Source organism: Macaca fascicularis, chromosome 3 (genome assembly GCF_037993035.2).
Source record: "Macaca fascicularis isolate 582-1 chromosome 3, T2T-MFA8v1.1".
NCBI lineage: Eukaryota > Metazoa > Chordata > Mammalia > Primates > Cercopithecidae > Macaca > Macaca fascicularis.
Window position 1 is genome coordinate 133,734,932 of NC_088377.1, and position 16,586 is coordinate 133,751,517.

Genomic DNA, 16,586 nt, shown 5'->3' on the forward strand with positions numbered 1-16,586 from the left:
ATCGTACAGCAAAGGGTTTGGTTATAAATTAAGAGAATTATAAAACAGATATATAGTAGGATGGCTCCAACCAAATATGTGTTGAATGTCAAAGGAATTTCCCTGAGGAATAATCTTCAGAATAATTTACTAAGCACAGGAGAAAATTTGGCTCATTACTTTATAGCCAGATTTCATTTTTAATTGAAACTTCTTTTAAGTAAATCACTTGCTAGTCTATTAACAATAACAACATAAGCACAAGTAAGCATTTAGAATATAGACATCCAGGTACTAAGCTAATTGCTTTACATTCACTGTCTCATTTTATAAATGAGAAGTTTTAGTTGCAGCAAAAGAAATAATTTTTCCAATATCGAATGACCAGAACTTAATCCCAATCTGTTGGATGCTAAAGTCAATGTTCCTCACTGCAATGTCGGGTTATCTCGTTTCTAAAACTTAAATTTATCAGTAAAAGGCAAAATTTGCTATTACTGAGGACATTAAAATCATATTTCTGTAGACTCTGGGGACAAATCCAACAAAATAGTTCAAACTATTTCTTGGCAGGCATCATCGAATTGGTGCATAGCTTCCTTGGGTATTGACTTTGGAAAGGAAGTTGGTCACTTTAGATATATAAGTTCAGTTTGTTTGTAAAAACAAAATGAAAACAAAACAGTTGTCTTATATGCTAACATTATTCTAATAGTTTTCACTTCTAAAAACATACACACACAGAACTTGAGGGACTTCACATGGCTCATCTTCATATTGTCAGCATCTAGCAAAGTATTTGCCACATAGTGATGAATAAAAGTTCTAGCCAGCCTGGGCAACATAGTGAGATCCTTTCTCAACAACAACAAAAAATTAGCCAGGCAAGGTGCTGCACACCTCTGGTCCCAGCTACTTGAGAGGTTGATGTAGTGAGATCCTTTGAACACAGGAGGTTGAGGCTGCAGTGAACTGTGATTGCCCCACTGAGCTCCAACCGTGGTGACAGAGCAAGACCCTGTCTCACACACGCACACAAATTAAGTAAAGAAAAAAAAAATCAAAGAGAAAAATAATTCCCCCAGCATAAGTCCATCTTTATTTGTTCGGATAAGCTATAAAATGTCAAATAATGCTATTAATGGACATTGCTCTAAGTATCCCAAAAGAAAAATTGAGCACATAGTATGTGCTGCATTTTGTATACAGAATAAAAATAGAGACAGGATTTCTACTCTCACAGAACTTAAATTCTTCAGGAAAATAGCAATGAAGTCCTTAATTGGATTTTTCTGTATTATCTTCCTCAAGTGGAGGTATATGGTGCTTAGTTATGACAAGTACCTCTGGGGCTTTGATCTTCTCAATAACTCTTTGAGGCTGATATGAAAAAAGGAATTAGAAAAAAAAAGTATCCAACTTATATAGATAGTTGATGACCAAAGCTAGAATCCAGTTATTTCAGGCTCTCCTGTATTTTCTTATTACTTAAGGAGAATCTCTATCTCTACCTCTTTCTCTCTTCTTCCTCTCTCACTTTTCTTAGAAACGTGGATAAGATTTTCAGAAATATGAGAAACTTATTAATGAAAAATATTGGGAATTTTCACTGTTTCTTGTTTTAGCCAGTTAATTTTGACCTTCATCCAATGTGACTAATAAGCAGTAAACTCCACTGAGAGACAGATACCAATAACCAGGATTCTGAAAATTCATTCTCATCCCCATCTCCAAACTTTTATAAAAATTTATTATAAAATAATACACTTTTAGTATAGGAAATTTCTCAAATACAGAAAAAGTTAAAGTAAAAAACTCAGACCTAACTTTCATCACTAAAAGATAATCACTCTTGACACTTTGATATCTTTATTTCTAGTATTATACCAATTAATTTGCTTCATATAGTGAATATTATGCTGTTATCATTTTCCCCTGCCTTTTTTCCTTGCATATTAGCATAGGTGTTTTCTGAGGTTATCACAAGCTCTGTAAGCACATTTTATATTACTACTTTTTAAAAGAGGATGTGTAATAATGAATTCATCCATATATATGTGATTAAGTATTCAGGTCACTGCTCATTTTTTACTGTTATAAAATAAAGCAGCAATGAATATCTTTGGCTGATATTTTTTCCCGTACTTGGAATTATTTCTTTAAGATAGATTTCCAAAAATTGAATTAATGAGTCAAACAGACTGAAGTTTTCCTTATATATGTTTCCTTATTCATTTGAATAATTTTCAACTCCCACTTGTTTTATTCAACTCTTGTGAGCATGTGATAGTCTCATTTTTCAAAATATCTATGGTGTTTTAATTTGCGTTTCTTTGTAGTTAGCATGAATATTTCAGTATGTCTTCTTCTGTGTCCCCGTATACTACATACTTTTTTGTATGCATTGCCTATTTGCATCTTTTGCTCAGTTCTATTTAGACCTTTGAATTTTTTCTTATCCATTTATATGCGCTCTTTATAAAGAATATTAACCTATTGTGATATTTGCAATAAATAGCTATATGGTTTGTTGTTGGCTTTAAATGTGAATTTATTCAATTTTCTTCATAATTTTGTTGTTTTTATAGATTTCTTTAAAAGTAATCCTTATAATTATTTCCATATTGTTATTTACCTTCAATGTCCATTACTAGCCCTTTCCAGTCATCACTTTTACTCTCATGTTCTTAACTTTTATTCGTATCTTGGCTCCATTGACCACATTTATTAGGATATTTGGGAAATACTACTATTTAGTCTATACCAAACACACATCAAATCTTACCTTATTTTCTTCTTACAAAAACCCTAGGAAGATGCTGTTTTTGTCTTTATTTGAATGACAGAGATACCAAGTTTTTTGAGAGGTGGAGTATTTGTTCAAAGCCACACAGCTAGTAAGTTATGAAGTTGGAATTCTAAGAGTTGCCACTTCATTTTCTTATTTCCCTTGATCTTACTCAGTTGTCTTCTCTACTCTTAATTTTGTCATTCATTTGAAAACATTTCTTGCGCTATTATGGTAGGGGGCAGTGACTTACTCAGAGAGATGATTCTCTAATGGAGTTTTAAAGATATTAGAAGTTGATTGAGGAGGCAGGGCGTGGTGGCTCACGCCTGTAATCCCAGCATTTTGGGAGGCTGAGGTGGGTGGATCACTTAAAGCCAGAAGTTCAAGATCAGTCTAGCCAATGTGGTGAAACCCCATTTCTACTAAAATTACAAAAATTAGCCTGGTGTGCTGGTGCACTCCTGTAATCCCAGCAACTCAGGAGGCTGAGGCATGAGAATCGCTGGAACCCAGGAGGTGGAGGTTGCAGTGAGCCTGGATTGTGCCACTATACTGCAGCCTGGGCGATAGAGTAAGACTCTGTCTCAATAAAAAGCAGTTGGTAAGGGAGATAGTCCATGGCAACGGATCTTTCAAGGCACACTAATGATAACTCAGGCATTTAGCCTACTAGTGAATTTCCATAAATCTGTCTCTGATGTCATACTCTCAGCACTTAATATTTTCTACAAACATTTACTGAAACTTTATTTTGTATAAGTCTCTGTCCAGTTAGAATATTTTAAAAAACTCATCATCATATGAAACATTAATAAATACAAAATGAGAGGTGCAGATACTGAAAAGTAGGATTGCGGAGTGGTAGAAAATATTTCCGGCTGGATTAGATGGGGAAGGGTTCGAAGAGGAGTATAATTCAGGTTTCTATTTGCCATTGATTTATCACGTGGCTAAGTCACTAAGTGACTTAATTAAAATTAAATTAATTTATCATCTGATCACCATTTCACACAAGTCATGTCTGTCGCTGTATTGGCTAAATGATGGCAAGACAAACAACCTCTGAAAATGATCATATTGACCTTCCGAATCTGGATTTTTTTCTTTCAACGCAGTGACCATAGAAGCAATCTGATGTAATCCAACATGAGTTCAAGTACAGTCATTTAATATCCCCCATGATTACATCAATCACATGTCCCATGTCCTTCATACATAAAAATCATTACACATGAAAGGGTGGAGAGTGTGTGGATCCTGTATTATTGTTAACACAGCTGAGTCATATATCTTGCTCTTTGGACTGGGTGGAAACTTGTATTCTTTCTCTGCCTCAGGTCAATTAAGTTCATTGAGGTGAGTTGCATTCCTTCTTTAAGCATGTTGAGCCTTCAATTTGGACTCAGATCGGCTAAATAGGAGAGCTAGGAAAAAGAGAGAAAATAAATTATTAGAGAGATCAGAGAAAGATACATAAGATTTACAATAAAAGTGTTACGAGAAGAACATCCAGAAGAATTAAAAACCATAGGAGAAGGAAAAATAGGTGAACAGCTTTTTATTTTCTATAAATGTGTTGTTAATACTCATAATACAGGACTCAGAGAGCTGGGATTTGAGAATAATTGGTCAATCATATATGGATAAATAGATGTGACTACATACATGAGTGCTGAAGAATGCTAAGGAAGGGCAAAAAGATTGAGAAGAGGGCATTACTACTAACATATAACAATGTTGAATGTTTAGAATGTTTCAGGCACTGTACAAATCTTTTAAATATACAAATCACTTAATCTTGCCATAACATTAGAAGGTACTATCTACTCTTTACCAAAGTGATAACTGTGGGACAGCAGGGTTAAGTAACCTGTTCAAACCTACGCATAATAATCAGCAGAGACGGTCCTTATCTAAGTTTTTCTGCCTTTGAAGTCCAAATAGTTTAATGGAGCCAGGTACTAAAGAAGAAAACTTTTGTAAATTAATTTAACGATTTACAAGTGGAAAGGCACAGAGTGAAAAGAGCCTATGATCTGAGAAACCCAGTGAGTTTGGCTGAAATGGAGTGAATATGTACATGTTGAGGGTGAGGAAGATGATTAGAGAGAAGTGATGTGTTGTGGTTCTTAAAAGCTAAGAGGAAACTATTAGATGTGATATAGTCTGTGGCAGGGAGCCATTGCAGGTTTTCCAAGATGAACTCCTAAGAAGAAAACACTTCATGGGGCTGAAAAAGGCAGTGAAGTGGAGTGTCCTATGATAACGTACTATAGTGTAGGGTAGTGGTTAAGAGTGCAGTTATGAGAGAGGGACTACTGGTTAGCAGCTTACCTGCTGTGTGACTGGGCAAATAACGCAAACCTCAGTGTCTTTTATTGTAATATGGGAGTAACAACAATAGTAACTACTTCTCAGGATTCTTGTCAAGATTAAATGACAATCTCTTTGAAATGCTTGGCAGTTCCTGATAAATGACCAGTAGTTAATAAATGTTAGTTGTTATTATCATTATATATTATTACTCCCACAGATACATATAGAACAGACTGCAGCAGAGAGGCAAATCTTTAGTATTCTGAGAGTGTAGACAAGTTGGTGAAATGGCTACATGAGGGCGGAGGACAAGAAGGTGCAGAAGGTGACAGTCACTTCAAATGGAAATATCACTGCTTGATGAAGGTATGTGAGTGTCAACTTGCAAGGGGACTAAGTAGGTTTCACCAGAAATTAAGGAAGCCTAAGGAGAACAGCCAAGTCCAGCTTGACAGGAGTGGTGGTAGCACAAATGCAAGACTGGTGTCTTTCAAGAAGCCAAGGACTGTTGAAAGTAGCAAGAGCTAGTTTGTTTTAGGTCCATCATGTTTTATATTCACATTTTCATGTCAGTGGAGCAAAGAAATTGAATACAATATAATAGAATGGTAGAATCTTATTTTTAAAATATCTGTGCTATTCTGATCTTTAACTTACTTATATCCTTGATAGAGATCTTTACCTGATGCTCAAGATTGTAGAAACAGTATAATCAGCCTAACAACATAGCACTGTATTTATATCCTGCACTGTTGAGGGAGGGTTTAAGGCCATTCAAAAGGATACATAAAATACAACAAGATTACATAGATGAAAGGTGAGATAAAGGAACAAAGCAAAACAAAAGTGAAATCAGAGATCATAGGCACAAATAAGATTAAAAATGCATGTGATAAAGATGAAAGCTTATACATTTACCCCAGATGGACCACAGGGTTGTTGTTAAGACTTTAAACAGTGAACAGTGTTAGAAGCCTAATTAACAATTTGTTTAAAAAAAAAAAAAGAAGAAGAAGAAGAAAAGAAAAGAAAACTTCATTGTAAGGCCAAGAACAAAATATATCAAGGTAAGGAAAATTTGTAGTCAAGAATAGAAAAAAATTATGGCTTTGAAGTATGAGTTATTTAAAGAAAGAGGAAATATCGTCAGACTATGCAGTGAAAAACAAAGTGATTTTCTTCTTCTAAACTTATGCAATAAACTGATAGGTAATATGTCCAAGTCATAGAATGTAGACTAGAGGATAAAACAAACCTATTTCCTCTATGTTCATAAGAAGAAAAGCTCTGATGTGAGTTAGCACTGCTTTACAATTTTGATTTGTGCAGATTGCACGTACTTTTCCTCAGTTTGAAACAAATAGTGGACAGGAAAAAATACTAAATGTTGGCAGTAAATATGGAAGGAAATTATAACTAATGTAATATGCTAAAACATGCTATGTTTATTTTACTAATTTGAATTAAAATGTAAGAATTTGAAATGCCTGGAAAAACACGGGCATTGATCTGACGTCTGAAGTTTTAAAATATTACACGCTTTGAAACAGCATTTCTACCTTGAAATACCTGTCTCTCTCTATTTTTTAAAACTTCCTTTTTCTTTCATTCCATTTATCATCAAATAAAGGATGAACAGATATAACTCAGAAACTGTCAAACATGCTGAAGAAAGACCACTGCAGAAAAAATTATCCTGGCCTTTTCAAAGGTGTTAGGAAGCAGAATGATGATACAGAATTGGAGAGGTCGTAGTTTTTGTATTAACTGTATTAAACGCAAATCCCGAGAAAATTTCCCTTAACTACGTCCTGTTGTTGTATTGATATGAAGACGTACGTGAATTTCGAGAGACATATCTCTACAAGTTCAAATGTCCCCGATGATTCAGCTGATGCGCGTTTCTCTACCTTGCCCTTTCTAGAGAGGTGCAACGGAAGCGAGAACATTCCTCCTCGAAATTCAGCCTGTTTCGCAGTTTCTCGAGGAATCAACATTCAGTCAATCCGGGCCCGGAGCAGTCATTTGTGGTGAGGCTGATTGGCTGGGCAGGGACGGCGCCAGGGCGTGGGCTGAGCACAGCCGCTTCGCTCTCACAGGAGGTCTGAGCTCATTCGAGCGGCTGCTCTTCCAAGCTCAAAGAAGCAGAGGCCGGCCGCTGTTCGTTTCCGCTAGGTCTTTCCACTAAAGTCGGAGTATCTTCTTCCAAAATTTCACGACTTGGTGGCCGTTCCAAGGAGCGCGAGGTAGGGGCACGCAAAGCTGGGTGCTACTACCGGACAGTTCCCAAGGAGTGTCAGGCTCTCAGATTTCCTGAACTTGGTCTTCACGGGAGAAGGGCTTCTTGAGGCGTGGATGTTGTGGAGACCGCTAGCAAGTCCATGGGGACCAAGTGGGTGAGATCTAGACTCAGGAGCTCCTGGAGCAGCGCCCAAAGCGTAGTGGCACTGGACCATGTTGCCCAGAGCGCTCAGAGCCCGCGCGGTGAGGGGACCTGGTCTCTGAGCCCGCGGGCGCTAGGTGGGAGGCAGCATCGTCCGCGGCGACGGGAACCGGGAGGGAGAAGCGCACTGGCGGCGGGCACAGTCCAGAACGCGCTGCCAGACCCCCAACTCTGCCTGCGTGGAGGTGCTGGAGACCCTGCGCACAGGAAAGCCCCTGCCGTGCCCATCGCGGCCAGAGCAGCTGGAGCATCATGGCAAGCGCTCCCTCTTACTGCTCTCTGGGGTTCGGCGGGGGACTAAAGGTTAGTCTCACCTCCGGCGCGCCTGAGGGTCATGCATTTGGCTAATGAGCTGCGCTTTCTTCTCAGGTCGGGATGGATCTTGAAGGGGACCGCAATGGAGGAGCAGAGAAGAAGAACTTTTTTAAACTGAACAATAAAAGGTAGCTGGTTTCATTTTCATAGTTTACATATTTGCGAGAGTTGAGTAATTTATTTCTAGCCTCCAGCTCTGAATTAAACGACATATTGTTGTTGTTTTAAATTATTTTTATTTTAAGAAACGCAAGCCAGCCTTTGGAATCATTTCCCTGCTTAGAGCAGAAGTTTGTTGGCTGCCTGGAGCACAGCATATGCATTTTCCCTGTCTTTTTTGTTCTTTCTTTTAATGATACATAATATTTTACGTATTTATGAAATGGGGTACATGGAAGCGTTTTTTAACATGCACAGAATGTGTAATGATCAAGTCCGGGTATTTGGAGGGTCCATCACCTTTGGGTATATTTCATTTCTGTGTTGATAACATTTTAAGTCCTCTCTTCTAGCTACTTTGAAATATACAATATATTCCTAACTATAGTCACCCTCGTCTGCTGTCGAACATTGGAACTTATTTGTCCTATCCAACCGTTCTTAGCCATTCACCAACCCCTTTTCATTCCACCCTCTTACCCTTCCCGGCCTCTTTCCCTTAGTCTTGGTATGCCTCTTCCTCAGCTTTCCTGCCCCAGACAGGCGGATGCTCATACGTGTTTCTGTCTTGTGAACTTCTGCTTTTCAAGTGGTGCTGGTCGCCCACACGTGAGCCATACGCTGCTGGTGATCTGCTCTGTGGTCCAGGCTCTTGCTTCCGGTGAATGGCTATGTAAACATCGCGTGTTTGTGGCCTGGCTGATGGAACAGAAGGTCAAAAGTACATTTAGGTTGTTTTTATTTTAACTGGCAATAAATATCTGTATATAATATTGGTAATGTAATCACATAGGGAAAATAATTATTTAAAGTAAATTTTGATCATGGTGCTCTGCCGTTGTAGAAAATTTAAAACTTCACTCTATAGATTCATTGTTAGTAAATTGTAAGATAAATTAGTAAATTTATTAATATCAGAAACTATAATGTAAATTATGTTAGTAAACATATTAATATTATAAGAAACCAAGCTTTTCAGTGTAAGAGAAAAAATACAAATGTGGAAATTAAATATATTTTTAAAAATAATGTTAAGTTTGCATTGGAAATTTCCATATGAATTCATAATTTTTTAATAGTTCATTTTCACTCCACTGAAAGGGAGAGTAACAGCGAGCACTGTTAGTACCAGATATTGGTTTCTAAATACCATTCCTCCCTAAAAGAAATGAACACCTCAATAGCTAATTTCAGCCAGGTCTGGGACAGGAAAAATAGAAAAAGAACCTGGAGTATCTTGTGTTACCTGAAAATAAGGAAGTGGAGTTTAATGGAGTAATCAAAAGCATACTCGAGCTGTCTGGAAGGGGCTTCCAATGGCCAACTCTGGGACAATTTGAGCATCAAAGAACAGCATAACTGTAATCGATTTTGAAATACTGAATGCTACTGTTGAATCCTTAATATTCTGAGAGGAGGGAAACTGAAAGAAAGTGTGAGAGGTAGAGAAAATAAAGCAATGATCTTTACAGAAAAATTCCAGCTATTATTGTGAAACTTCTACTGTTATAATAGATTCAGGCAAGGATTGGCAATGAACTCTGAACCATCAGAAAAAAGTTGTAAGAATTTTCTTCAAAATGTTTACTAATTGGAAGGAGAATGTGCTTTTCCAATTAAAGATTTTGCAGTTAGCACCTTAACCAAGTGATCAGACCTGGTATCTCTCATTGTAGAGTAGACTGTAGTAAATGACTTATCACTTGGATTTTGACTAAACAACATCACCTGGCAAATACTAATATATCTGCAAAAACATTTAGTCTGAATGCAATTAAACTTGTAGACTGGGACTGTCCGATAGATTTATCATGTGAGTCACATTTGTAATTTAAAATTTTCTAGTAGCAATAGTAAAAACTAAAAATAAAAGGATAAAACTAATTTTGTAAATATATTTAATAGAACTCAATATGTCCAAAAGATTGGATTTTCTACATGTAATCAAAATGATTAATAAGATAGTTTACATTCCCTTTTATGCTAAATCTCCTGTTTGATGTGTATTTTACATTTATTGCACCTCCCATTTGTATTCAGTTTGATACAGGTATACTCAAGATGTGGGACATTCTATAAGACAGCTCTTCTTGTTCCTTTACAAAAGCCAATGTTAAAAAAATAAAAGGAGGACTTCTAGATTAAGAGAGACTAAAGAGATATAACTACCAAATGTAGCATGTGAACATTACAAAACAAAACAAAAACAACGTAAATGTTCAACAAGGAAAAAATCCTATGGAAAACATTCTTGGGAGATTTTAATGTGCATTGGATATTAGCCAATATAAAAATTGTAATCACTTTTCTTAGATGTGATAATGGTAGGAGAACATGTGATTGAAATTGAAAATTTTTGTAACAAAAACGTTCATATAAACCATGAAAAAGGCTCCATAGAGTGGAGGATAGGTATTCCACTTTTTGTTTTTAACTTTTTATTTCTGAAAACTTGATAGCTTAAAGAATTATGTACTTATACAAACGTTTAGGTAGATTTAACTAAGAAATATTGAGGGTATGTGAAGGGAAACAGTAAAGAAAATTGTTTGATCTTTCACGTATTTCTATTATTGGTTCTATCATGGTCTACAGACTTCTCTTTTCAAATTAGAGATTATATTTTAGATAAGTAGTTCTTATTAAATTGTGTTCATTGTCATTGATTTAAATTTATTTTAACATGGGATTGTAAAGAAGCATGTGGCTTTGGTAGTAGATAATGCTGGGATAATAGTGCTATTTGGAATATGTCTATTAGCAAAGGTTCTTTCCTAAAATGGTATTTGATGAATGACTTGTCTTTCTAAGCACTGTGTTTTGTGCTAATGGGGTTAAGTGCCTAATCTAGTAGGGGTGAGAGTTTGTGTGAAAGTGCATTTTAGTGTGATGCAGTATCTCAGAAATCTGAGGTTGCACCTTATAGTTTGGTGGTCAGGGAACAGACTTGGCATTTAAATATTGGCTTAGTTATAGCTGTGGACCTTGGACAAGTTAACTCTTCTCACTCCTCTACATCTCTAAAAGAACAAAAATGTGTCTTCCTCATAGAATTGTTTATGAATTGTATGTAGGAAGAGCTTACTTAGCCAGTGCCTGGAACATTATAACTTCTCCAGAGTAGCAGCAGTTTTAGAGAACAAAAAAATAAATAAAAAGCTTAGAGCTAAAACTCAACTATTTATGGCTGTTTTTCTCCTTTCATCCTGGTTCCAGGGATACTGAAACCATGCCTTTACTGGGAATTGGGTGGGACCAAACCTGAAGAGTTATGTTTGTGTATTTTATGTCTGTCTAACATTACTCCAAAGCCCAATGGGTAAACTCTGGATTTTTTTCTTTAGAAGTCTCCTCACCTCTTTTGACCTCACTTAGTGTAAAGAACAAAGACAAAGATGACTTTACCCTATGAACTTAAAAACTGTGTAAAAAATAACACAAATCTTTTCTAAAATATTTTTTCTTTTATACCTACAAAAATACAGATGAGGCAGATTTCTTACGGTTGGTTTGCTTTCACATCCCAGGTGGCAGTTACACAGAGTAGAAAATGGGCTACATAGTTAGATTCATTTGTATCTGGGCTCAAAATAATAGTTGACCTTATGCCTGAGGACAACTTTTTGACAATTTATAGAACATCATTTTTTACCATAACTTTCTAGAGTGCATTTATTTCATTATGGTCCATTTAGGGCTCCAGACATTTTTTTTCACAATTAGATTTGCTCATAAAGAGTAATTTAATTTTCTTCTTAGGCTAGTTATGTCCAGCATCTAATTGCCACTACACTTCAGTAGAAAGGGAATGATTAAGAATAATATCTAGGTAGTAGATGGATAAAATATCTACTGCCATCATTATTCAAATGACAAGGGGATTCATAATTAAGGGGAAAGATGAATGATTTTCTAATTAGAATAAAAACAGGTAACTTTTTTCAGTATGTGTATTTTTCTAATTGCAATGGGTGTATGTATGTATTCATCATAGCAAATCAGAAAATGTCAAAGGCACAAGGAAGAAAATATTTTTAGAGAGATTCCAACACTCAGTGATAACCACATACGTAGATTTCTAAGATATATGTAAACATACTTAAACATTATAAATGGGGTTATACTATTATTATCCTGTTTTTTAAGTGTATAATATAGACATATTTCTTCATCCTATTTGTCACTAAATATACATTCTATATTAATTTGGGTAATTTAAAAGTTGTGTAATTTCTAAAGTTTTATGTAATTCCATTGCTGTTTTGCAGTAAAAAAGATAAGAAGGAAAAGAAACCAACTGTCAGTGTATTTTCAATGGTGAGTTTTGAATTTATGAACTATTCAAAATACTTTGGAAATTTGACATCTCCTTACATGGAAAAGAGATATTTCATCTGATGTAAGATTTTCTTACAGGGTATGTTAATGGAGAAGCAAAATAAATTGGTTGATTTAGCTTATTTTCAGGAGAATGTTAATCATAACTTGCTATGTTTATTACTAATCTACAGCCACCATTCCTGACTTAGATTTCAATTCTTCTAATGAATTACGTTGCCAGTGATTCATTATCTACGCAAGTACCTCTCCCATCTGCATAAAGGAAACCAATCACATAGAAAGCTGTCTTTAATGGCTCTGAAATTCTGACAGGTTTTTTAGGTCAAAGTCCATTGCTATCAATAAAAGGCAGCAATATATTATTTATTACTATGCAAACTTTAGGCCATTTAGGTTAGTCCATTGCAAATTTTAGTTCAAAATCCATTTCTAACAATAAAAGGTAGCAATTGATTATTTATTACTATGATTTCAAATATGTCATATGCCATTGTTCCCCTGTGCTAAATGGATGAAAATCTAGAATTCGAAAACCTTATCGTAACTCTTTATTTCATTTTCTGGTTGCATAGTGGTTTTTTAGAAGCTTTTCTTTAATTACGCTTGGAATCAGACAGGTATCATATAGGTGTGGTTGGTTGATGACCTCAGTGTCATGATCTTGGCTCACTGCAACCTCCGCCTCCCAGCCTCAGCCGATCCTCTCACCTCAGCCCTGCAAGTACCTGGGACCATAGGTGTGCACCGTCATACCCAGCTAACTTTTGTATTTCTTGTAGAGACAGGGTTTCACTATGTTGCCCAGGCTGGCCTTGAACTCCTGATCTCAAGCGATCCGCCTGCCTTGGCCTCCCAAAGTGCTGGGATTACAGGTGTAAGCCACTGTGTGCCCTGCCTAGTTAATGACCTCTTATCTACCTGGATTCTTCCTTTTTTCTAAGAGTACAATTTTAGGTGAACTGTTAGGTGAAAGATTCCAGAGATTAGAACCTGGAAGACTGCTAAACCAATTAAGTCTAACAGCACATGCTTTATAATTCAGTTGTAACAGCAATTTTTTTAAGGTAAGGGAATGGATAGATTGTCTTGTAAAATGGATTTTAATAAATTGACTATAAAATAGTTGTAGGTAGGGAAAAAACACTCATATGACTTTTATACTGAGGACTTCACGGTTCCCTTATGTGATCTTCATCTCCCTGTGCTACTGTTGCTCTTGTCATGACTCCTGCTTTTTTTCTATCTCTATGCCCTTTGGAATTTTGGTGAGATAAGACTATGTACTTGAGTCATTCTCAGACTACTTGAGTAACCAAGTGACAGTTTTCACTGTTACTTTCTTGTATGGAAAGAAGCATTTAGGTTAAAGTTGTATTTATCCACAGGATTTCAGTGCTGTGACTTTGAGACTTTCAGTTTTTATTATTTGTAGTTAAAGTTTTTTAAACCTTAGTAGTCTTATATTTTAGAAAATTTAACAGACCTACTATATAGAGGCAATGTTATCAATACTCAATTCAGTTTAAGGCACGAAAGAATAAAAATATGGAGCTTTAATATAAGGTAGTAGTATTAGCACACATAAAGCACTATGTGCCAAGCATTGTCCTAAGTATTTCATATATAATCTCATTTAATCCTTACAACTCCTTTTGAGATAGATACTATTATTATTCCAATTTTACACGTGAAGAAACTGGGGCCAGACATGTTCACTTGTCTGAGGATGCACAATGGGGCCAGGACAGAGAGAATATATTCTGAGCCTGTTGATGAAGTACTCTACTACTTAGGTAGTGTTTCCTCACATCTTTTTCCTGAAATGTCGACATAGAAAACATTGAATGTAACTTCAATATAAAACTTACAAACACAAGAACATAATAAAAGTTTAACAATATATTGGTGATGTCACTGGCATTGCTTATTAATAATAGTTTTCAATGAAGACAAAAACATTGTGTGTTCAGGGTTTCCAAGAAGCTCAACTTCAATGATTCACACTAGGAGGACTCAAAGGACTTATGGCTAAGATTTATTACAACAAAAGGATACAAGGCAAAATCAGCAATGGCAAAAGGTGAGTGGTGAGAAATCCAGAAGAAACCAGGTGCAAGCTCCTAGAGTTCTCTCCTAACGGAGTCACAGGGCACACTGAATTTCCCCAAGCAATGAGGTGAGACAGCACTTGTGGAATGCTATTTATCAGAGAAGCTCATTAGAGACTCAGTGCCCAAGGATTTTATTAGGCGCTGATCATGTAGGCACCCGCCCAGCTTGCACCAAAATTTCAGACTCATAGAAGGAAGGCAGAACTGCAGAAGGAAGAACCATATTGTTTGTACAGATAGTTTGGCCATACTTATCAGTTAGAATGGTAGTAATCCTCCCCAAATCCAAGTTCCAGCCAAGCGCCAGTGTTTGTATACAGGCCTTTCTAAACATGGCGGCCTTAGAGCTGCTGTGTCAGCTCTTGTCTGCACACAATGTCTGTTAATTTATTTCCACTATGAGACTTTTTAGCAATCTTAAAAGTGATGAAAGAAGTAAGGAATACATTCAAAATTTTATACTAGCCTTTTAAATTTATATCAGACCTTGTTTCACCATTTACAGAAACACAAAAATAGAATAAAGTCTAAAGCAAGTGAGGAAATGCGACACATAGAGCAAGAAAAATAAAAGTTGGGCTGCAGTTTCTACACATAATGAACTTCTTAAAGATTATACACTCTTGGTCAGGTGCTGTGGCTCGTGCCTGTAATCCCAGCACTTTGGAAGGCTAAGGTTGGCGGATCACTTGAGCCCTGAAGTTCAAGACCAGACTGGGCGCATGGCAAAACCCTGTCTATGTGAAAAGTACAAAAACTAGCTGGGCATGGTGGCACATGCCTGTAGTCTCAGCCACTCGTGAGGCTGAGGTGGGAGGATCACTTGAACCCAGGAGATGGAGATGCAGTGAGCCAAGATTGTGCCATTGCACTCTAGCCTGGGTGACAGAGTGAGACACTATCTCAACAACAACAACAACAACAACAACAACAAAAAGATTATATATTCTTGCAAGAATTGTGCACTGTAGATTGAACTCTGAGCTTTCTATTATGTGTGTCTTATGGAAACATTAATTTTTTTCCAGATAGATAATACCTAACAATGTTAAGTGTTTCCTTTGTTCCAGGCATTTGTTAAGGACCCTATGTTTATTGCATGACATAATCTTCATATAGGGACATAAGTCCCGCAATTTAGGAACTTGTGATATTCTTATGTTCCAGATGAAGAAACTGACTCGGAGAAGTTAAGTAACGCATTCAAAAATCACAGGATCGCATAGCTAGTAAGCAGGGTAGACTCAGATATGCCCAGTTGCTTTTAACAACTGTAATCATTTATGATTGGTTAAACTCATCTCTCTGGAATTGAAGAGTTCTTTATTGCTGCTATCTTTTGATCTTCTGACCGTGTGATCATCCAAGACTATGTCACCTGGCTCAGTGTCTCCCTTTCCACTTTGGTCCTCCAAGCAACTTGGGTAACTTTTATGGTTATATGGAAACCACTCCTTGATCTTCACAGCTGCAATAATCATATAAACCTACCTGTATCTGGATCTGTTTTCTCCTCCAACTTTCCAGTTATGACAGAGTTTTAATCTTAAGACTAATCACTCATACTTTGGCTCCTATCTCCTCTGCCTTCTCAGGGATCTTACATTATTATTACCACTTATTCTCTTCTTTATCTTCTATCTCTCCCTCTCAACTGGGTGTGTCCCATTGGCATTGACACATCAAGGCACTGTGATCTTACTGATGCCCTTCATGGAGCCACCCCTGCCAGCTCCCTTCACACACAAAAGTGGCCTTTGCATTCTATCTTGATTTCACCATTCGCTTAGTTCTCAACCTATTGAAGTTTGGCTCCTGTTCCTGCCTCTCTCTATGTTCAGTGGACATTTTAAAATTCTATCTTGATCTCTCAGCAGCACTTAGACTGTCTCCTATATTTTTTGTATTTGCTTCTGTTACGTCACGGTTTGCTGATTTTCCTCCAGTTCTTTTTCTTGTGTTAGGCTTTTCTCTTTTTCTTGTGTCAGGCTTTTTCTTGTGTTACCCTTACCTGTGAAGTTAGAGTTCTCAACTCCTTATCACAGGAGTCAGAGATGATGTGGACATTCCTATAGTTCCACAAAGCCATTTTCAAATTATTTTTTATTCTCATGCAAACTCCTTTGTTATT

General features: G+C 36.6%; 1 protein-coding gene and 1 long non-coding RNA gene across 6 annotated transcripts in view; one reads left to right on the top strand and one right to left on the bottom strand.

Moving 5' to 3' along the window:
• The window catches only part of ABCB1 (ATP binding cassette subfamily B member 1), a 219,707-nt gene that overhangs the window by 103,153 nt on the left and 99,968 nt on the right, over window positions 1-16,586 (top strand). For 2 of the 5 annotated variants that reach the window (XM_005550319.5, XM_045388710.3), the window contains exons 1-3: window positions 7,199-7,332; window positions 7,899-7,972; window positions 12,272-12,320. In XM_005550319.5, the coding sequence (XP_005550376.3) occupies window positions 7,905-7,972; window positions 12,272-12,320 (117 nt within the window). In that variant the 5' untranslated portion in view covers window positions 7,199-7,332; window positions 7,899-7,904. Of the gene's footprint in view, window positions 1-7,010; window positions 7,117-7,198; window positions 7,333-7,898; window positions 7,973-12,271; window positions 12,321-16,586 lie in introns of those variants that run through there. The other 3 variants (XM_065542385.2, XM_045388707.3, XM_045388709.3) reach the window with 3 other exon arrangements.
• LOC141409902 (uncharacterized) lies at window positions 2,551-8,642 on the bottom strand. Its single transcript, XR_012432723.1, has 2 exons — window positions 8,484-8,642; window positions 2,551-4,194 (listed from the first exon to the last, which is right to left on the bottom strand). It is a non-coding gene; the product is annotated as an uncharacterized lncRNA (long non-coding RNA).